Here is a 21,904-nt window from a genome sequence, read left to right as displayed (position 1 = left end):
TAATTCATATTGAAAATTCAATCCTTTATTACTTATTACAAAAAACCACGTTCGCCATGGGTAGTTAGAGAAGTCATAAAGGCTTTCGTATACTATAGTTGAGAGTTTACATTGAATAATGTAGCATGTGAGCTCATCGTGAGTTGATCTACAGGAACAAAAATCAATTTGGTCTACACAAATCAGGTTAATTGGAGAAAATGCTTCCTGAAGTTTAAAATGAATACCGTCAAAATATCTTATTGACAAAATGTCAACAAGAAAAACTTTACATTATATTTTAGTAATTTCAAGTGTTTTGTATCTGAGATCGATTCTTGAATATGTGCACGTGATGACTCGCAATTTTATGCATTATTGTATCCGGTCGTAGTAAATTACAGGATAGCGCGCGATGATAAGATTTAATCAAAGATTCGTCCGTCTCTTCTGGATAAAGATACTCATTTACTTCATAACAAAGTAGTTGTTCCGGGCAATCTAACGCCCGGAGACATCCCGCATATTCCGACCATATCAATTTCCTCCATTTAACATTATGCTTTTGAGCTAAAGGCACCAATACACATGCAGAAAACACGTCATCTCCATAGCTGACCGCTTGGAATTGTTCTAGAAACTGTGTGTAGAAATCTTGGAAGTTGTTCAAGCCCGTTAATTGTTTATCGAAATCGAAGGCTGATTTCTTTTTGAAAAGGACATTGGTGCATTTCTGCAGTAGCATTCTAATTTTTGGTTGCAAGAATAACGAGTTGTCACATAAAAACACGCACATGATTCGACAAAATCTATCTGTTACATCAATATCATTGACTAAATCAGAAAAACAGAGTTCGTTAAACAATATCCATTCTAAGCTACATGTTATTATAAATTCCTTTTCGGTCGCTATTTGCGCTAACATTTTCTGGGCATGATCTCCGGAAACATGGGTAATCGACTCCGCCTCCTGATTTTTACTGTATAACATCAAAATTGGCAAATAAATCCAGTCTCTTGGCAAAATTGGCTCCATCCATTTTCTTAACACAACATTAGCACCTGTATCTTTGTAATTCAAGTTAATAACTCTACGGTAACATTGTCGTATGTCTCCTATGGCAGTTAAAGCTTTTGAGAATCCGTCTGCATCAGTCAAATTGACAAGATTTAATAACCTTTCGGCCGTGAACCAATCTTTGTTAAAAACGATACTTTCAAATAAGAAATCTAGTTCATATTTTTTATCTACCCTCAATGTGTAACACAATTTGTTAGCTACTGCATACATTACATCCTTTTTGCTTTCATCAACATTACACATAACAGATAATTTCATAACGTAAAAAACAAAATTAGTTTCCATTCTAGTGAACCAATTATCTGAAAGACTAGGAACACATTTAGATAATCTTTGCAAATAGTTCCAAACATGGTCTAAGAATATTCTAGAGATTTCTTTTTGATTCACTATTGTCAGTAATTTGAAAAGTGACGTCAGCAGAGGTATGGGAGATGCAACTTTCAGTATTGGTAAAACTTTTTGAGCAGAATCTATGACAGTGCATTTTAGACTTATTAAGTTCTTAACTGAATACAAATCTTTATTTTCAATTTTTGAGAGCAAATTAGAGCAGGAACTAAGGTTGTTAATCACATTTTGAAATCCTTTAGAATAAGACAGTTGTTTCAGGGCATCACTCACGAACTTCACAGGCAATTGTTCAATTTCAATAACAGTATAACAGCAATCTAAAGCCGAGCATAAAATTCTCAGATGCGCACATGTATAATGTTCCATTTGCGATAACTGAGCAAACCATTTCAATAGCCCTTCCTTCAACAACTTATAAACTTCAGTCTTGAAAGTAAGAAAATCATTTAAATTATGTTTCAGTATGTTATTTATCAGCTGTAAGACCACGGCTGCATGTGTTGCTGCCAACACAGAAGCTTCCACATTAATGTCTGTACCCTGAACGTGTTTGTATAAAGCAGTCAGTATGACTGGACACAATGAAATGGCACTATCATAGCTTAGTCCAAAATAAAGCAAATTTGAAAGTATACAATATGACTCAGTCTGTATTCTTAAGCCATAACTTCTGTCAACTGCTGAACTCAGATACACAGAAATTGGTCCTAAAATATTGTATTTCATTAATAAAATATTGCAAATTTCTTCAGTTTGTAGACTTAGAACTCTTAGTAGTTTTATAGCTGCTAAAACTGGTTTACCATTGTATGCAACTTGTGGTTTGAAGACAAAATTAACACCTGTCACCGGAACAAAATTTGTGATTATCGAGTTCATGAGGTGCTCCATTTCACAGATTCTTTTGGCAGTCTGGACAGAATCTCTACCAAGTCTTGTTAATATCTGTAAGCAATACTGTACACAATTGAAGCTTGGTTTTATTGACTCTAATATATAGTATATCCTTTGCAGTATATCTGTTCTTAATAGGGCTGCAATTATATCAATCTCTGCTAAATGAAAGTCTTTTAACTCTGCTTCTTTTGATTCTAGTTCCTCTATTTCTGATTTATCATTTTCAAAGCAAGGCTGCAGGTTTCCTTCTTCAAATCCTATCAATGCATCGAGCGACGCTTCATCTAACTTGTTGTACACTAAATTTCTCATTGCTTTCAAAGCAGGTTCAAGAATTATAACTTTATTTTCATCCATTGCAATTCTTATGATGAAAAATAACTTGCTCAATGGTATATCTATAATGTCTTTGTAAGTTCCAGCACTATGATACTGGAGGATGCCAGCAATTGTATTTAAGGCCATAACTCTCTGCTGTGTAATAGTTGACCGTGTCAACTCAATTAACTCGGTGATAGTATACCCAGGACGGTGCGGCTCTTCACCGTGGTGATATAAAGTTTTAGTCATATCAGTGTATTCCATTGTATAAGGTAGTAAATATCCTTTGAAATCAAACCTCGCTTCATAAGGCTCATCAGGCTTAATGTTTTTACTTTCATCAAGTCCTTCCATCCATTGAAGCTTGTCTTTCTCAAGCGAGTCGAAATGCAGCCAATTTTGTATTTCAGGGTGAGAAAGAACATCATTCTCCCATAATGTATCATTTTCAATTTCCTGAGTGCTTGTGTCCATTTCTACATTTTGGTTCATAATAGCTAGTTTATTTATATCATCTCTTTCATTCAACTTTAGTGTTTGTCGAGTTGAGTTCTCATTTTGCATTCTCCGTGATTTAATAAAGTCAACCACTTTAGGATCTAAATTAGAGAATAGTTTTTGCTGTTCTTCTAAAATTTCCTTTTCGGACATATTACTTAGAATTTTTATATTTTCATTGTGGATGTCATCAGAGTTTTCTGAAGTCAATATGTAACTTCTATCTGGCAGGTTTATGGTGTTTTGTTTATTATTTGAGCATGATGGTTCATCTACATCCATTTTATCAACTATATTTTTTTTAATTTTATTTAAATTTTTCTGATATATATACTTAATGGTCTTAGAGTCTTCATTTTGTTTTCTTACAACTGGAAATCCTTCTGGTGGCATTGGCTTATAATCAAACTCAACTACAGTATCTAAATTCTTTTCGACAATATCCCCTAATACAAATGGAAGTATTGTTGGATAGTAAACCTTGTCATCTTCGCCGTCAAGTTTCTTTTCGACTGGTTTTTCTGTATTTTTTTCATAAACATCAGTTATGACGGATTTTCCAACTGTGTCGTTACTTTTGGAACGTTTCTCGGAATGATTCTTAAGACCTTTACTTTGTGCGTACTTTGACGGCTTACGCATTTCTTGTTCATTTGTATTTGGTCTTTTGATTGGTTCAGTTCTTAAGTTAACGACTTGTGCTGCCGGCTGCAGGTTCTGATTCTGCCTCTTCTTGCGAAGGAACTCTTCTTGCATTTTTAGAATATCTTCTTCATCTTCACCTGGTGTTGGTCGTCTCAACATTGTTAAATTACAAATAAATCATCCACTTACAGAAACAGAGTGTTTGTTTTTTTTTACCAAAATTATACACTACTAAGCAATTGTATTAACTTAAAGTTTAGTTATAATGAGGGTAAAATTTGGAGAAAATAAGCGATTATCATCAATAATACACAGTTATTTTATGCCGACTATTTCTTTGCTTTGCACTGCAGCTGTTTCTGACAGCAGCATTATTCAGTTTTATGCATATAGAACACAGAAAAGGCGAAGGAATCAGACTATACAACTTGAGTGGCTTTTATTTGTTCCAAAAGTTCGACGACAGTATTACATGATGAAAAGTAAATTTTCAGACAAATAAAATCATGAAAGAGCTGATGAAATTAAATAAAATGAAAAAGAATTGAAAATACTACTCTAGACGGGACTAATTCCAATAAGACAGTCATAAGGTTGAAAGATGTCTCCACAATTTATGCCTCGAAGACATTGAAGCTTAAAGAATAACGGTATACTCATCTAAAAGACGTCCGGTATACTCGTACCAATCGATCGATTAAGATCAATTCTTCTCCCAACTAAGTCTTCAAAGTAACTTACAGGTACTAGGGAAGGTGGTAGTAAGATTTCCGCATCTCAAGCAGTAATAGATTTAGGCTTGATTTATTTATTTATTTATTTATTTATTTATTTATTTAATTAGTCTACTTACAAATTAACAGTATAAACCAAAACATTTGTAAGGTATTAATAATTAGCTTAAGTAATTCCTGACAACAAAAATAAATCGCTGCAAACCATCATGGAATATATCCATTTCCGGAGCATAAGCTAGCAAGCCATTGAGTAGCGAGACAGCACGATGCGTCGGGGAGTTAGCGGTGTGCTGCGTACGCGCGTGCGTAGTACTAAGAAGCTGCCGCTGGCGACGCACCCCTCCACACATACATCCGCGCATGTAGCCATCAGGCACATATAACGACACTGATTCCAGTGCAGTGGAGTTATCAATTTTGTTATGCAATAGCTGATAATAATGCACCACAAGAGTCATCTTCCGTCTGAGCTCAAGAGTATCTAATCCGACCATACCAGTCACATAAAGTGATGGATACAAGAACGGATAGTATCCATACATTTTCTTGAATAGGAACCTGCAAAATTTTTTATGTAGTTTTTCCAGCATTAGCTTTTGAACTGCTTCGCGAGGATCCCACACGAGTGCGTTATATTCAAGACTACTTCGCAAATAGGCATCGTACAGCATAACAATCACACGATGGCCTACAAAGTCGTGCGTCTGACGAATTATGAACCCGAGCAGACCACTACCCCTTTTACATATATTTTGTATGTGATCTTTAAACGTTAGCTTGGAATCGAAAATAACTCCCAGGTCACGTATAACTGCCACATGATTCAAAATGACTCCAGATAAATGGTATGGAAACAACACGGGCGACCGTGACCGGCTGTAAGCAACGACCTTGCATTTATTAGTATTAAAATGCAAGCGGTTACGCTCTCCCCATTCTGCAACCCGAGTAATGTCGCGTTGCAAAGCATGGCGCTCAGCATCACACCCGACCCCAACGTACAGCTTAAGATCGTCAGCAAACATAAGACACTTGGTCCTCTCACTGAGAATAGAAGATAGATCATTTATCATGATTAAAAACTGAGTGGGACCAAGGTTACTACCCTGACTGACCCCTGATCTTGTAAAATAAGTTTTAGATTTGAAACCCGCTAACTCAACATGCTGAGACCTATCAGAGAGATAAGAAGAAAATAATTTGAGGAGTTTTGGGGTAAATCCGAATGAAGCAAATTTCATCAACAATACGTCATTATCGACACGGTCGAAGGCTTTTTCAAAGTCTAAGTATACAGCGTCGACTTGTTTCCCTGCATCCATTTCAGCAGCAACATAGTTGACGAAATTAATATGGTTAGTTGCCGTAGATCTACCAGCTCGAAAACCATGTTGACTGTCAGTCAATTGGTTCCGGATCTGCGCACTAACATGTTTATTAATAATGGACTCAAATATCTTTGCAAATACTGATAATACTGCGACGGGTCGATAGTTTTTCACATCTGTGCGGTCACCACCCTTGAAGACCGGAGTTACTCTAGTGTGCTTCCACGTAGATGGATATGTGGACATTCGGAGTGAGAGATTATAAATATGTAGTAGTGGTACACTAAGCACACTTATACAATCCTTAGCCAAAAAGGAAGGGATACGATCTGGACCTGATGCGGAGAACGGCTTAATGCGCTTCACAGCACAGCGCAGGTCGGAATTATCTACAGTCAATAAAGCTACTCGAGCACTGGAACAAAACTGTGATGTTATTGCTGCACTATGCTGGGCCTCAGTTGGATCTAATTTGGGTTCATCGGCTAAGAAAACTGAACTGAAGTAAGTTGCAAATGCATCTGCCGCGTATTGTCCTTCCACAGGTTTTCCCAAGTAATCATAATATTTATTACAATTATGCCTACTTTGTCGCTTATCTTTAATAAACTTCCAAAATATTTTTGGATTATCACCGATGTCTCTCTCTATACTCAACAAATATTTTTTATACGCTGTCTCGATCAGATATTTTATTCTACTCCTATAATATTTAAACAATTCTAAATTTACTTCTTTTCCCTCAGCTTTGTACCTTTTGTGGTTAAAATGTTTGAATCTTAAGTTTTGTATTATTTCGGAAGTAAACCAAGTTGGGTATTTATTGGTTTGATTTGTTACTATGCAACGTTTGGTCGGCACACAGTAGTCGATTATAGAGTATAATTTGTTATAAAATGTATTAAGAGCGATGTTGACATCTGTCTCAGAAACAATGTCACTCCAATCAATCTCAGCAAAAGATGCATATAGTACATTAATATCAGCTTTACGAAAATTCCATTGGAAGCCGCTATCCAGTACGTAGGCTGGATCGGATGATAGAGGGAGGGAGGGCATGCCGGCGCCGACACAGCTCCGCCTGCTAGGCCATCGCACGGATACTTCAAGCGTCGGATGATAGCAGTCCTCCGGCACGAGAGCACCGATTCCCCTCACAACACAGACACGTTCTCTGTGTAGTCCACTCAAAACGAAATCCAAGATACCTCCATGATGATTTGGAATAGTATTAAATTGCGTTAATTTACAAAAATTTAAGAAATATTCGAATTGCTCGCGTACATAGGTAGACACAGAATTTAAATTGAAATCACCAATAACAACTACTTCCACCGGTGCAAGTTTACAAATAGCATTTTCGATGGTTTGTAACACATGTATATACTCCATATTATTATAATTAGGCGGTAAGTATACTACACAACAGAGAAACTTAATATTTTTATAAGTTATTAATACAAATAAAACCTCCTGCGCCGCCGTGAGACCATCAATATTAGTAATACGGCGTGAGGAGAAAGTGTCGCGAACAGCGAGCAAGACGCCACCCGCGCCTGCATCGTTAGCACGATCCTGTCGATAGACAGTATATCCCCTAGGGAACAGCTCTCCATCATATACCGAACTAACAAGAAATGTCTCGGTAACAGCTATCAAATGTGCATTCGTATTCAAAAGTGATTTTTTAAATAAACTTAACTTAGATCTAAGACCGCGTACATTTTGATATAAAATATACACTGAAAACGATTTACCAATATTTTTTGTATTTTTAAATGTCGCTGGGCTTACGAAATCCCCGCCGCCATGGCTTAATGCAAATATCCTCTGGCCAATTTGCCGAAGACATAACCAAACCCTCCATTTTAACGGGAACGCTTATTTTGAAAGAGGCGTATTTACCGCGAGGTTTTAGTGACTCGACTATACATACATCTTGTTTACAAATCTGCGTAAGGTGATCGCGAATGATGTCATCGGTAGTTCCCTCCTTAACAAAATAAAGGTGTAAATACTTCCATCTCTCAGCAGCCTCGATGGTCATAGTTCCGGGCGTGGCCGTTCCTTTGAGTACATTAGCTGGTGGACCTCGGGAACGACGCGACTTAACCTCAACCCACTTTTCATTGAGTGTTCCAGATTGAACCTCAGCTGTCCCGGATGAAAGCGATAGTTGCGCTTTAGTGACGTTGTGATGGGTAACAGGGGCATCCGATGAAGGTTGATCCAGTGGCTTGTCATGCAAAGTGCAAACGGAATGTGCGGCAGACGTAGGAAATACTGTTGTCGCACTCGTTGTCCCTTTCTTGCGTCCAGATGCCATCGCTGTGATTGCTGACACGGCCCGAGTACGAGCCAATCGAATCGGTACTTTCTGCTTATTTGTTAACGCAGGAACAGAAATATCACTATCTTTGTGGGTACTTGTGTCATCGGCAACAGTAACCGATGTATTTGTTGTCATAGCCAGCACCTCACATTGATTTTTGATGATCGTATTTTGTTCAGAAATAACACGCTCTAACCGCTCGACTTTAGTAACCAAATCACTGACCACTTGGTGTAACTCGCGAACAGTTTCTTCAATGCGTAACGAAGCCATTTTCTTATTATTATTTTTTTTTTTTTGATGCCACACTAGGGGCCTAGTCCCTGTTTATCGCGCCGCCCTTGTTGTTAGAATAAAATTTATTAATTACTAGCTGACCCGGCCGACTTCGTTGTGCCTCAATCGATAAATAAAAGACCTAAACTTTTGTATAAAATAAACTTAAAACAAACAAAAGGAATTCGTCCGACGGGGGACACACCAAAGGAAAAACAAATTTGTTATTTTTATTTACTTCCGAGCATTTTCATATTTGAGTCGTCTATTATCAAAGGTAGCAATCTGTGTATTTGGACAAAAAAAAATTATTGATATGTCAATACAGATTGATTTGAATATAATCGTCTCCTTCAAAGAATACGGTTCAAAACCTGCATTAAATAAAGGTTAATAGTTAACCTGTTATTTATCTAAGATGTCGTTCCGAAGAGTTTTGTGACTGCCAATGGAATACAAAGTCAATAATTCGTTTTTCTGATTTACCAATCATTGTCCAAAAGTCAGATTGCCGCCTTTGATAATAGTCGACTCATTTATCTACCTTCTCTGGACACTCTAGACTTCCACAAATAATTCAAGACCAAAATAAGCCAAATCGGTCCGAGCCGTTCTCGAGTTTTATCAAGACTAACGAACAGCAATTCATTTTTATATATATACATCAATTAGATCAAATATTTTTATTTTAAATACCTTAAAAAAATACCTTTATAATTTTTTTTATAAAAAATAATCTGACATTATTTTCAAAGGTGATCTTTAGTTCTTTACTTTTAAAGTAACTGAAATTAAAAAAAAAATTATTACCCTCAAATCATGCCGCCCTAGGACCGGGCCTCACGTGCCTAAGCGTAAATCCATCACTGACCTCAAGCCATCCCTCTGCGCAAAAAAACGAAAGGAAATCACGTTCTTAATTATATGTTCCAACTTACACGGTATGTAAACAATTCGTAAATATCTTACAAAAATTTATAAAATTCCTGTCATTACTGTAAGGACAATTCCCGAGGTACCATAAAAATCACCACCCTCTCTCATAAGCATAAATAAATATTAAGTTCAAGTTTGAAACAGAAAAACCGGTAAACAACGCAAGTTGAAACTTCAAACTTAAAAATCCAAAGGATGGTTGAACTTAGGTTAAGACGTCAATGGATTCCGGTAGCCGTTTATGACTCTCAATGAAAATAATTTAAAAAAACACACGTCACCGTCAGTTGGTGTGGCTTTTTTTTATATTTCTGTCATCCGGTCTGCGTGAAGCTTTAGTAGCCCCATAAGCTACCAGCGAATAGGTAGGGGGAGAAAATCAATGATCTATCGAATAGTACATTGTCATTTGTAGGACTTTCTGGCAGAAACGCGAAGAGCAAGGTTGTGTAAATTGTTTTATTTTGTCTATTTAATGTTTCTTCAGGTTTAAATGTGTATGAACTGTGGTTTATTAACTGTTTAGTATCTCTGAAAGTGCAAAAATCTGGCAAAATGAAATAAAGACGCTGGACGTAGCTTCTCGGGATCCTCCAAAAAGTCCACTGCAAAAGTTTCAGTAAATAATAACCATTTTATTGAGATTAAATTTCATTCCATATCATCTCGTCTCATTTCATTTTATCTCATTTAATTTGATGCCAATTGATTAATGTTCCAAATAAATCAACTTCATTTCATTTCACTTCATATTATCATTTTTCATAAAAATAAATGTAAAAGGTTAGGCTGTATATTACGATACTTTTGCCTTTCCAGTTGGAAAATAGAACCACTACTGTCATTTCCACGTGCGATCACTGACAGTTGACCAGTTGACAGTCTTTACAGCAAAATAAAGACTATTTGTCCTTTTTTATATCAAACGAATACTTTATTTTACCATTGTAATAAAAATGGGAAATCTGAAGAAAAATTTAGAGAAACTAAAACACCCTAACAGTAGAAAAACTATGACCTTAGCTAAGAAATTGAAGAAATCCGAGAAAAAGGATCAAAGCAAACTGGGTACTCATATTAAGCAAAATTTAATCGGCGAAAAAATAATGTGGTTCAAAGAGAGAATACCAGAGGAATGCGAAGTTTTTGATAAAGAACAGACACTGAAATTAATCGAAAGCTATTTAAGTCGTTTCGATGAAGAACTAGAACAGATCGCATTAAAAAATTCAATTGGGCAAAGGAAAAACCGTCAACACGCGAGTAGGGAAGACGTTATAAATATGACGAGGAAAAAGGAACAGGACGAATTTGAGACTTGCGGTATAGAAATACCGGATTTAATGGACCCACAACAAATGAATGTGGTGAGGAATTGGAATGGTGAACTGAGATTTCTTCAGCATTTTAAGTTAAAAAGATTTACTAAGAAAAATTTGATGTAGTTTCTTTAAGGTTCTAACTCTTCTTCAGAAACACAGGTGTAAGAGATTAGAGATCCATTATTAGAGTAAAATAGTGTCAGCTACAACCTCAAACATATTATAGAGCTATATAAGTAGCAATATTAAAAAATAAATAGAACCTTTGTAGACGTTAACTAACAAACAACAAATATTGAAACGGCATTGTTATTGAACTTCAAATTATGTTATTGTTATGCTTGAAATCTTAGTTAAAATTTACACGCTTAAGGGTCTTAAAACAAATAAATTTTACTATTTTGTTTTATTTACATACTGGCTTGAAATTCCAACAATCACCATGTTGGTCTTGATTTTTGACCTACTCAATAACCTACTGCTCGAACAACACTGATATGGCCTTTATGACGAAACCTTTTACAGTATTCACAGTATATTACAGTATTTTTTAAAAATTTCATATTAATAATAATATTTCATAAGTTTCATATATTTGTTTTTTGTACATAAAAAGTCATAATTTGGCTGAAATTATCTAAGAGGTGCTGGTTTTACATTAAAGCATATGTGGGTCTAGTAGTGTATCTGTCTGGTGCCATTTTTTTATCACATTGATAGGTGACTCAAGTTGACGGTCCACCTGATGTTTAGTGGTTACTGGAGCCAATAGATATCTACAACGTAAATGCTATTATCCACCTTGAGACGTGAGTTCTAAGGTCTCAGTGTAGTTACAACGACTACCCCATACTTCAAACCAAAACGCATTACTGCTTCACGGCAGAAATAGGCAGGGTGGTAGTACCTATCCGTGCGGACTCACAAAAGGTCCTACCATCAGTAAAAAACTAGGATCTACTAAAAATATTGTACATATATAATCATGCACTTTAGCAGTTATAAATAAATGTACATTATATTCGGTAATAGAATTGTTTGAGTTTATTTTAGTTTGATTAATTATATTCATTTTATATGTACAAAACAACACATTTTGATGATTTACAAATAGATTTTGAATAAGGAAAAGTCTCTTAATTTGTGTAAATGCATTTATTTATGTTATTTATTATTTCATGTGAACTGATAATTTTGTTAGTTTGTAGCCACTAGGCTTACCGCATATTATGAATATTGATATCACTAAAACATAAGTACTGTTAAAAAGAAAATGTTTTTTATACAAATAAAACCACAATATATAATGATTTCTATTTTTAATTAAAAATCCAGAATATTTACATCACACAGAAACAATTCGAATAACAGTCAAGTATATTTATACAAACTAAGAAATCGCGCATCTTTAGAATTGTAGAGATCGAACCCAAAAAATGTGTTTTTTGGAAAACATCGAATAAAGTTTTCAAACCGAAGAGACGTAGAGAAAGGGGCCGGAGTGAAAGAGACCGATGGATAAGTTTGTCCCTTTTTAAGCTACTTTTGGTCATTTGAATATAATAGTCGCCGAAAAGGGTCGTTTTGAGTTGATAGGTCTCCTTTGGAAGCGCTCGCAAATCCCACCCCTCCTGGCTGAGCCCGTGCTCGCCCACAGGTCCTGGTGAAACTGGAAAGGCCTTTGCGCCACCAGTAATATATAATTCATAAAAAAATAAAAATAAATTAAATAAAAAGAAAGGGTCGTTGTAAGTCCATTTTTGAAAATAAAGTCAAAATCCAAAAATTTCGATATGGATCTCTATGTAATTCTAAAGGTGCGAAATGCAGAAACTTAAGCTATGAAAGTATACATATTTGATTCACACAATTCACAATTCATGTAGAAATTCATTTTTTGAATAATAAAAAAAAAGGATTGCAAAAAATTAATGCACTTCAAGCCCAGTATCCGTCTTGAGGCACTCACAGTGAACACAAATGTAATAGCGTGGCTTGAACTGACCTCAGAAGTCACATTTTTGAAGAAGCGAATGAATTTAATTATACAAAATTATCAATAATGTCCTTTGAGTTCGTTAAATAGTTAATATTAGCATTGCTCTGAATATTCTGTGTTGTCTGCATTCACTCTGTTCTGTGTGTTTAATACGAGTTTTTTAACGTTCTCGATAGAGTAAAAGTTAACTCAAATTTGTATGCAGTTGGAACAGCGCCCCTAGCGGCAAACTTAGACAAACGTTCCAACTTCACACAAATTTGAATTAACTTTGACTACATCAGGATTTAACATTCATTGCATTGCACTGCCTTGCGTTGCAAGTGTTGTTTTTATGATCCCAAAGTTTTTATACTTAAATACAATAAATTAGGACTATCAAAATTTCGATCCACGTCGTGTTGGTGCGGCCTGTACTTTAAATACCTGTCAAAGATTATAGAGGCCGCGCCAATAGAGAAACGAATCTAAAACATAATCTAAAAGGGTGGCGGCAATCATGCGCTCTCACTCTAAACTATTGCTGTCTTTAGTCGCACACGGCGCGTACTGCATGCAAAAAAGATATCAGTTCTGACTTTGTTATTGAGTTTGAGTTTTTTCACTTTCGAGTTGTGCGACTTAGATGACTGGCAGCAAAAGTGTCTACGCAAGTTGCATCCCAGATGAGAAACCTCACCCTCTGCAAGGGGATAAAGTAAAGTACATTCTCTTTTGTTTTTTTAAATTGTTTTACAATAAACAACTTTTTTTCTTTCTATCTTTCTTTTATTTGTTGACTCTACCATCTGTCAGTGCAGGTACATAGACGCCATTTTCGATTCGTTTCTTTATTGGCGCGGCTTATATAAATAATATTGACAATAAATAAGAGACAATGTTCCAGAATGTCCGCATTTATTTTTCTTGACGACTAAAGGTACGCGTCCATTTGTATGATTTTACATAGTGCTGCGTTCAACGCCGACATTTATGAGCAAAAAATACAAAAAAAAAAAAATTAAATTTTTTTTGGATAGTCTCCTCGCACAAGTGTCGCTCTTATTAGAGACAATAAATTTGTTAGACACTTGAAAGTACGAGGAATCTTTAACCACAAGAAATTAAGTTTTGTTTAAAAGCGTAGTTGGTTTTTAACCCGTAGTTACATTGTATTCGCGTCACGTGCTAGCGTGCCTTGATATTCTTTGTCTTTCAACATTTGAATTATTAAGTTTTCCGATCAGCGCAAGCGGACAGACTTATTCCAACCTACCCGCCTACAGCTGTTATTTTGAGGTTACCATCAAAGCAATACGCGTTAGCAATTTAATTTGATTGCAACATATTATTATTCTGTGGTTATCTGAAACAAAACTACATAGATTTCAACGCAATATTATCACAGAACACATTCACACTTAAATAAGCTACGTAGTTATGCGAGAAATTCTATTACTAATAATTCAAGCTAAACCTTAGTTGAATACAAACTTTAAGATACCTCTAAGTAACTCTACACATACTCATAGACCATAGACACACAACAATGATATGTCGTACAAACAAATCACTTATTGTTGTACCTTTACAAAATCCACATGAATACGAAATCCTGATGTAATATTCAATTTATTACTTTCATCATCAGCCTATAAGACGTCTAATGGTGGACTTAATATCATTTTGAGAGGTAAGTTATTGAGCGGAAACGCAAGTATCCAGATATGAAATATGTGATTTAAAAAAATCCACTGCTCCCTTCCTTAACAATCGCCGCCGTAAGATATAGCCCCTCGAATATTTTTATATATTATAATATACAAGTAAATGATAGCCCTCGACCTGTTAACTTAACTCTGGTCCTTACCGACAGCAGAGGTCAACAATAAACTACCACAGTACTTCTTGATATTAGTTTGGCGTCTTTTATGTACTTCGAAAGCAGAGGGGCGGCGAGCACGAATGACTATCGAAAAAGTGTTCATATCAATATCGATTTGGATTTGAATTTTGTAGTGTAGGATTTAAACAGCGCCCCTACCGGACGTAAAAAGCATTAATTTCAGCAGCATGAATTTACTTCATTTCGTTCCGCAATCGAAGCGTCACGTTCTCGAAACTCATAATCGAGAGCACGAAAACTGTTTTGACATGCGGCAACATAAATCTCGAAGGCTGTCTGGCTATCGAGTACTACCGTCTAACGTAACGATCCGTTTTCGTATCGAGGACTAAACTAAAATCCGTAATGTAAATGTATCGACATTTACATTACGGATTCGACATATTCGTGCTTGACGAACAGATGAGCTTACGTTCCAGCTGATCGGTATGTGTTTGACAGTTTCCGAAAATCGTTGGACAAAGACCGAACACCGAAGGGATAATTAATTTCTTTCATCTTAGCAAAGATCTACGCTTTTGAAATGTGATGCTGGAGGCGGATGTTGCGAATTCCATAGACTGCACGCCGGACCAGCCTATCCATTCTGAAGGAGCTCGGTATTACAATAATTGGTGTACCTGCTCGTAGAGACCCGATAACAAAAGCTGATGGTAGTTAGTCAGGTTGACGGGAGAAGATCACGCGGACGCTCACCTACTCGCTTGTCTGATCTACTAAAGACGCTCATCAGTCTGCCAATAACCGAGACTATAAATACCGCCGAAGACAGGATGAAGTCAGGACGTATAGCGTATCAAGTGGTCAACATTTCAAACTAGACACGACCTTCAGCAATGAAGAGACCAACTCAGAAAAAGAAGCTAAGGTACAAATAGAAACAAAAACATCGTAGGCGAATATAGCTTTTTTTGAGTTGAAAGCTGCTACAATGGTATGTGATAACGGTGGAAAAGTGATGGTGGAGTCACTTCACTCACAAACATCCAGATGTTCGTATTCTTAATCAAAGATTATCGATTGAATCGGATCTCATCTGCATGTATAGAGTCAAGTCAAAATGGCTGATACTTGGGGGCTACGCTTAGAGATGCGAGCAATAGGTCATATGAGACCGAACCTCTATTTTGTAAACATAAAAAATATCTTTACACGCGCAGACCTGAAGTATACTTATCGCGAGCATTTATGTAGACGACAATTCAGCTTTTTTAAACGATGGTTCAAATCACGCTGGTTCAATTAATTTTACAATCCTAAATCACACTCAGCAAAACGTTAATGGCAAATCAACCAGGATCTCCTGTATCATTAAATTAAATATTTAAAAAAATCCTACAAATCAAAATTATGTCTAAGAATATTAAATCAAATTTTTGATGAACACAAACTAATACACATTTAATTCGCTTAAAATAAATAAGATGACTGATTAAGTTACATTCAATTTAAAAATAAAAATGTCCGTCTTAAGTGAAAATAAAATTTTATTTCAAAAAATTTCGAATTTCCCATGTCGCGTGCACAAATCGATGATGATTCGGTGGCAGTATCTCGCAAAAGCTCAAAAGCGCTTGTGCCTTCACGGTTTTACTACGACAATAGTTTCACGAGCTAAGTTTCTCGCCGGATCTTGTCAGTGGGTCGCGTTTCCGATCCGGTGGTAGATTCTGCAAAGCACTGCTCTTGCGAGGGCCAGTGTTAGCAACGCCTCCTGGTTGAGCCCCGAGAGCTCACCTATACATTTGGGGTTACGCTGACATAGACCGTATTAATTAATTTCCTTCGTCCGGTCTCAGTCACTAAATTTCTTTATAACTTCAAATGCAAAAGATGAAAATTGTGCATATTCTTCAGTCTTCGCAAACCGCATACCAAACAAAACTAGGATAATAATTTTTATTGCCATTAAACTACATATTTCCAACATTTCGTTTGCCTTAGTTTTCGTACGGATGATGATTCGTGCGCGAGAGAAGTGAGTAATGAAAAAAAGACATCCTAACTATTAGAATAGGGAATATGCTCGACGTTTATCTAGGATCACCTGGGTTTTTCTCATAACATGAGGTTAAGAACCCAAGTTAAACTAACTGCCAGTGCTCAGGAAAATTTTAGCACGGAAATATCAAGAAATAATTGTTATAAAGAATTAAGACGGTAGTTTTAACACAATACTCAAACGCCGACGAATAACACCTAAGTAGTCTGAACACGAAAACTGTAAAATATTCGAAATGTCAAATGTCAAAAAGAATACAGTGACATTAATAAAGGCGGGATCAAATCGTAGAAATAGTTTTAATTACGAAAACAACCTTTTTTAACTGTACATTGAATTGTTTAATTTAAATGTTTGCTCATCATTAATGCTATATTATGACTTACATATGCGAAACTGTAAATTGTAACATAATTTCAAGGCTAAAATTTTTCATTACATAATTACGATGCAATAGGATTACAATTCATAACTAGGCACTTCATTCTATTATAAATAGCTTTTTCTTTCATATAATACTACTATATATCACATAGAATAGGTACTTATAGGTTTCCTTTAGTTTTTATGTTACTAAAATTGTCTATTTTAGTCTAACGGTCTTATTCATGCGCTATTTAAGCCCGTTATTTTGTTTCCTTACCATAAAGATCGTTCGATAAATTTATTTATTCACAATGAGGTCAACAACTCACGCCTTATAGCACGCGATCTTATCGTTTAAATATGGACAACGATATAATATTGACGATTTCTGAAATTTGTGCTGGTTTTTTTTTACCAACCGTAGATCGCTTCATTCTCATCCCGCACGAGACCCATATAAATAGTACACTTTGTGTGACATCACCACAAGCGCGGCGAACGGTTGAAGCGGTTTTAAATAAACACAGAAAGCGTTGTCTTTGTTCCTAGTCTGATGAGGTAAAATTCAACTCCAATTGTCTGCTATGAGTGAGCGATTATCTCGGGTTTTGTTTTCCAAAAGGTTTGTAACCCTTGCTGAAATTATCTATCACTAGCTGATCCGGCAGACTTTGTAGTGCCTCCATCGATAAATAAAAGACCTAAGCTTTTGTATAAAATAAACTTAAAACAAACAAAGGAATCCGGCCGACGGGGGACACATCAAAGGAAAAACAAAATTGTTATTTTTATTTAATTCCGAACATTTTCATAGTTGATTATCTACCTTTTAAACCTTCTCTGGACTTTCACAAATAATTCAAGACCAAAATTAGCCAAATCGGTCCAGCCGTTACTCTAGTTTTAGCGAGACTAACGAACAGCAATTCATTTATATATATATATAGATAAGATAGATAGATAGATTATTAAAAATAAAAAAGGCAAGGGTTGAAATACGGTACTTGAAAATCAATACAAATGTCAATCAGCTGATCTAAGACGGTCATTTTTTTTAAATTTTAATAAAGTTTTAGAAGTGTAATTATAGAGATAAAGTAAAAGTAAGAAGTTTACTTTAACTTTATCAGATTCTTAATGAGTGTTCTAGCTCTAACGCAGGTATGTGAATGACTGTTTGACGGTCTCCTTAATACTTCTTCTAACGGGATTATAAAGCTTCGATAACTAATTGTGAGTAAAACTATGGTATAGGTATAAGAAAATTATCGAACTTTGGTAGGCTTCAATGACGTAACTAATACGGGTTTATATCTTCGGTAAGCCTTTTACTATGAATAAGACCGATAGTAATCAAGCAAAATAATGCGGGATTGACGATTCCCAAATAAATATTAAATTGTAAATTCATGTTAATTTTCATAGAATTTCTAAGAGAAGACGGTAATAAGTTGTAAGTATATTAGCTTTGTAGATCGGCATCGTTTACATATAAGCTAGAACTACATTAGCTAGATAAATCAACGTTTCAGTTTGACAAATAGAAATAGACACGCGCGTGTGAGAACTTGGATTAAATGAAAATCCCTCATAGACGTCTCTATAGAAGAGTAACTGATTTTGATATTTTAATTACATACTTTCTGGTGCCAAGGGAACATATTATACGTTGCCGGTAATTATGTGTTATAATTACAAGTTAATGTGTAAACAAACCTCTCTCTTTCTCAACAAGACTCAATAGATCATTTTTCTGCCCACTACATTACACAAAAAAAAACGTTCAAGCGTTTCAGAAACAATGTCATTTTTAATATTTGGGCTCTGGCGCGTTCCATTCTACGTATGTGGGTTGTACATGTCAAACGTAATTCTAGCTTATGATATTTAAATAAAATAATAATCGGTTCTACAGTATTGCACAACGTTCTATGGAACCATTTTTAGAAGGCTTTTATTACCTTGAATTGTATGTATATATGGAAAGGAAATTAATAACATAATTTTTATAATCTTCAAATCGTTCAATGTAATTTGAAAATAGCACATGTACATACATTAATATTGTTACTTTGACCAGGGTCACAACGATAAATGAAAGAAAATTTTAACCCTTTGCGGTTCTAAGACTAATGCAATGTAAGACTATACATATGTCCAATATGTGTGGACATTGGAGCTCTAAGGATTAACAAGAACATCCAACCCATACATACCACTTTGGTAGATGTTATTCCTGTTTACCATTGCTACATAGAAGATTGTTTCATAGAATAAATTATTGTTTAAAAAACAAAAATTTTAATAGAAAGTCAAATAAAAAGTAAGGAAATTAAAAATAATTTAATGTATTTTAAATATAGCGTGGGAAACCTAAAGGAAATATCAACATTATAAAATGATTTTTGAAATAATTAAATCACCTAACTTCATTTTTCTGAATTTGATATCTTTATCGCTAGTGGTTTTGCACATCTATGCAACACAGTTAAATTTACTTGCATTCATTTTTAATGAAGTACAAATAAGCATTGTATATTTTTTATTGATAAATAAATTATTGATTATGGATTAAAAATAAAGTCAATTAAGTGCATTTTTAATATTGTAAAAAATTCTTCTGAATATGATAAAATAAAATAAATCTGTTTTAAAAGATATTAAATGTTGCATAAATGCTTTAGTTGAAAAAGGAACAGGCGAGGGCAGCGATGCAATTTTGTCCCTTACTTTGACAATGTCTATTAACGGTGTCAATTTAATACAAGGCTTGCCTTTGAAGACAATAAAAAAAAGTACTATTCAAACCTGTAACAGTGTTTTTTTAGTACTGTTGTTCAACCACACCAACATCTTTTAAAAGAATTTATATTATTGTTTTTGACTTACATTTTAAAGCATTTAGAGAGCTTCAACATAACACAGTCATCCTTCGCAGATTCGCAACTCCTCATCGAGACATTAAAATCATTTTACACACACTTAAATAATGATCGTAAAATAAATCAAGTGAATAATGGGAGGTGGTAGAAATCGTAACCTCTCTGTCCTCTGGCAGCAAGCCAGATATAGACTACATGATATGCACCGGGCACAAAGCAGATCATTCCCGCTACGAAGAACACTGCACCTTGGAGACCGTTTTCAGGTTCAGCAACCGCAAATGCTCCCATGCCAAGTAGACCAACTCCAACTATCAGCAAAATGACAGCTGCACATACCGTTTTCCAATTCTCTCTCACTTTGGGATGGTTCCAGCAGAACATTGATTGTGTGGCCTCAACATATTCATGTATGAGGGAGTCCGAATCCCTTGAGGTTGTATCTTCTGAGCATTTATAGGTTTTGCTACTGGAAAAATAAGTTTATAGTTTGTGAATTTAGTTCTATTTTTATTATTAAACAAATTAGAAGATTAAAATAAACGTGTCTACAAATTGCGAACCTACTTATTCCTGCAGACAACTACACAAATTCAAGGCTTACCTAGTAGTAAGTGGTTACCATAGCTGTGAAAGTGACTATGTGAAGGCGACCACCACCGTTAAGACATGAGGTTGTATTCTCTTTTATTCTACTGTTTTATTTCATTGCTCAGATTAGTGAATGATTACATGGTCCACATAATATTAAGTGGTTATTGTGGCCCATGGACATGTAAATACCCTCATTCAACTTAAAACTAATGGTACTTTATGATTTGTTTATTGAATTTTTGTTACTGGACTTCCTAGTAGTCCATATGCTTTTCGTTTTTCTAAAGATCTTTTTATGATTACAGCATTATATAAGGTATTCCCATGAGATAGATCAGCAACATTCTTAATTGAATGCGATCCATTTCCTTTTGAATGATAAACAAAATTTTACTGGCAATTACCCTTTGGAAGCCATACTACTTTAAGTATTTATGCACTTGAATGGGCTAATCTACAGTTGTGCCAATAACAATAGATTTTTTACATTAGAGAACTGAGAACAATTGAAAGCTAAATAATTTATCTTATTCAATTAAGAGATACAAATTTATTGAACAAAATAAATAAGTGATTTTAAGGATTTTTGCATCCTCATTATCCCACCATTATAAGATTAGTAACATTAAATAATGTTATCTTGCATTTACACTTATCAGTGCAATAAAAGAATCATACAATCTTAAACTAGATGGTTATGACAAAAAACAAACAAAAATTAATTACGTTGGTACAAATTACGCTGGATTATAATTGTTAACTGTGATTAAGCGAGTTCTTTGTACTCTAAAAACTAGGGCCAATTAGCGAATGGAATGTAGAACAAAGCTAGTGGTAACAAAGTCTAATAGTTCAAAATCCTTTGCCCTACTAAGGAAATGACTCAAAAGGTCAAGTACATATTCGAGTTCATTAAATAAAGAACTACCTTGTAGGCTATAATATGTTACATATTTAGGGTTAAAATATAAGTCAACGAACAGGAGAATGAATAAAACTATCTTACCTGGATATATAATCACCACCATTCTTGAATTTGTTTTGCAGAGGTGATCGGTCTCCAGTTGCGCCGTACACTTTTATAGCTTCGTCGGTTTCTTCTTCGAACGCATCGTCGATCGAAAAACGCTTCTCACTGTTTCCGAACGGTTTAGTCATTTTTGTTTATCACTTATTATTCAAGATATGACAAATAATCATCACAAATTATTTGCACGAGAGCAAGTGGCACAAACACAGTTTAACACAGCTGTCAATTCATCATGTCAACATGCGCCATATTGATTTTTTGCCGACCGTTTATTTTTTAAGGGTGCCTAATCTATGTAGATGACAGGTGAGGAAATCTGAAACCAGAAAAATGGGTATCTACAACCTATTTTATTATCTATGGATTTAGTGTTTCTCGTTACTTCTCGATCACGTAGAAGTAGAATCAAATTAATATTTTAAATTGAAATTTTAAATCTT

At 35.1% G+C, this 21,904-nt stretch overlaps 3 protein-coding genes across 4 annotated transcripts; 1 reads left to right on the top strand and 2 right to left on the bottom strand.

Annotated features, from left to right (window-relative positions):
- Nucleotides 1-6: 6 nt before the first annotated feature.
- On the bottom strand, nucleotides 7-4,137 carry LOC114242635 (RNA polymerase II-associated protein 1). Its single transcript, XM_028173882.2, has one exon. The coding sequence runs from the start codon at nucleotides 3,932-3,934 to the stop codon at nucleotides 290-292; it is 3,645 nt and encodes a 1,214-aa protein (XP_028029683.2). The 5' UTR covers nucleotides 3,935-4,137; the 3' UTR covers nucleotides 7-289.
- Nucleotides 4,138-10,243: 6,106 nt separating this feature from the next.
- LOC114242614 (translation machinery-associated protein 16 homolog) lies at nucleotides 10,244-12,013 on the top strand. Its single transcript, XM_028173844.2, has one exon. It carries the CDS (start codon nucleotides 10,341-10,343, stop codon nucleotides 10,827-10,829), a length of 489 nt encoding a protein of 162 aa, XP_028029645.2. The 5' UTR covers nucleotides 10,244-10,340; the 3' UTR covers nucleotides 10,830-12,013.
- Nucleotides 12,014-16,872: 4,859 nt separating this feature from the next.
- Nucleotides 16,873-21,780, bottom strand: LOC114244734 (transmembrane protein 134). 2 transcript variants are annotated; one of them, XM_089733568.1, is made up of 2 exons: nucleotides 21,441-21,780; nucleotides 16,873-20,309 (listed from the first exon to the last, which is right to left on the bottom strand). In XM_089733568.1, exons 1-2 carry the CDS (start codon nucleotides 21,590-21,592, stop codon nucleotides 19,964-19,966), a joined length of 498 nt encoding a protein of 165 aa, XP_089589694.1. In that variant the 5' UTR covers nucleotides 21,593-21,780; the 3' UTR covers nucleotides 16,873-19,963. The 2 variants fall into 2 exon arrangements, with proteins under 2 accessions (XP_089589694.1, XP_089589695.1); XM_089733569.1 differs by having other exon boundaries at nucleotides 16,873-20,306; nucleotides 21,441-21,724.
- Between the last annotated feature and the right edge of the window lie 124 nt (nucleotides 21,781-21,904).

Source organism: Bombyx mandarina, chromosome 16 (assembly GCF_030267445.1).
Source record: "Bombyx mandarina strain Sakado chromosome 16, ASM3026744v2".
Taxonomy (NCBI): Eukaryota; Metazoa; Arthropoda; class Insecta; order Lepidoptera; family Bombycidae; genus Bombyx; species Bombyx mandarina.
This window is presented reverse-complemented; position numbering and strand designations above follow the sequence as displayed.

Bases quoted from the DNA above. Each gene is read 5' to 3' on its own strand.
- LOC114242635 (XM_028173882.2), bottom strand. From the start codon at position 3,934: ATGTTGAGACGACCAACACCAGGTGAAGATGAAGAAGATATTCTAAAA.
- LOC114242614 (XM_028173844.2), top strand. From the start codon at position 10,341: ATGGGAAATCTGAAGAAAAATTTAGAGAAACTAAAACACCCTAACAGT.
- LOC114244734 (XM_089733568.1), bottom strand. From the start codon at position 21,592: ATGACTAAACCGTTCGGAAACAGTGAGAAGCGTTTTTCGATCGACGAT. The intron at 20,310-21,440 runs GTAAGATAGTTT...TTATTTTTCCAG, and splicing joins GGTGGTGATTATATATCCAG to TAGCAAAACCTATAAATGCT.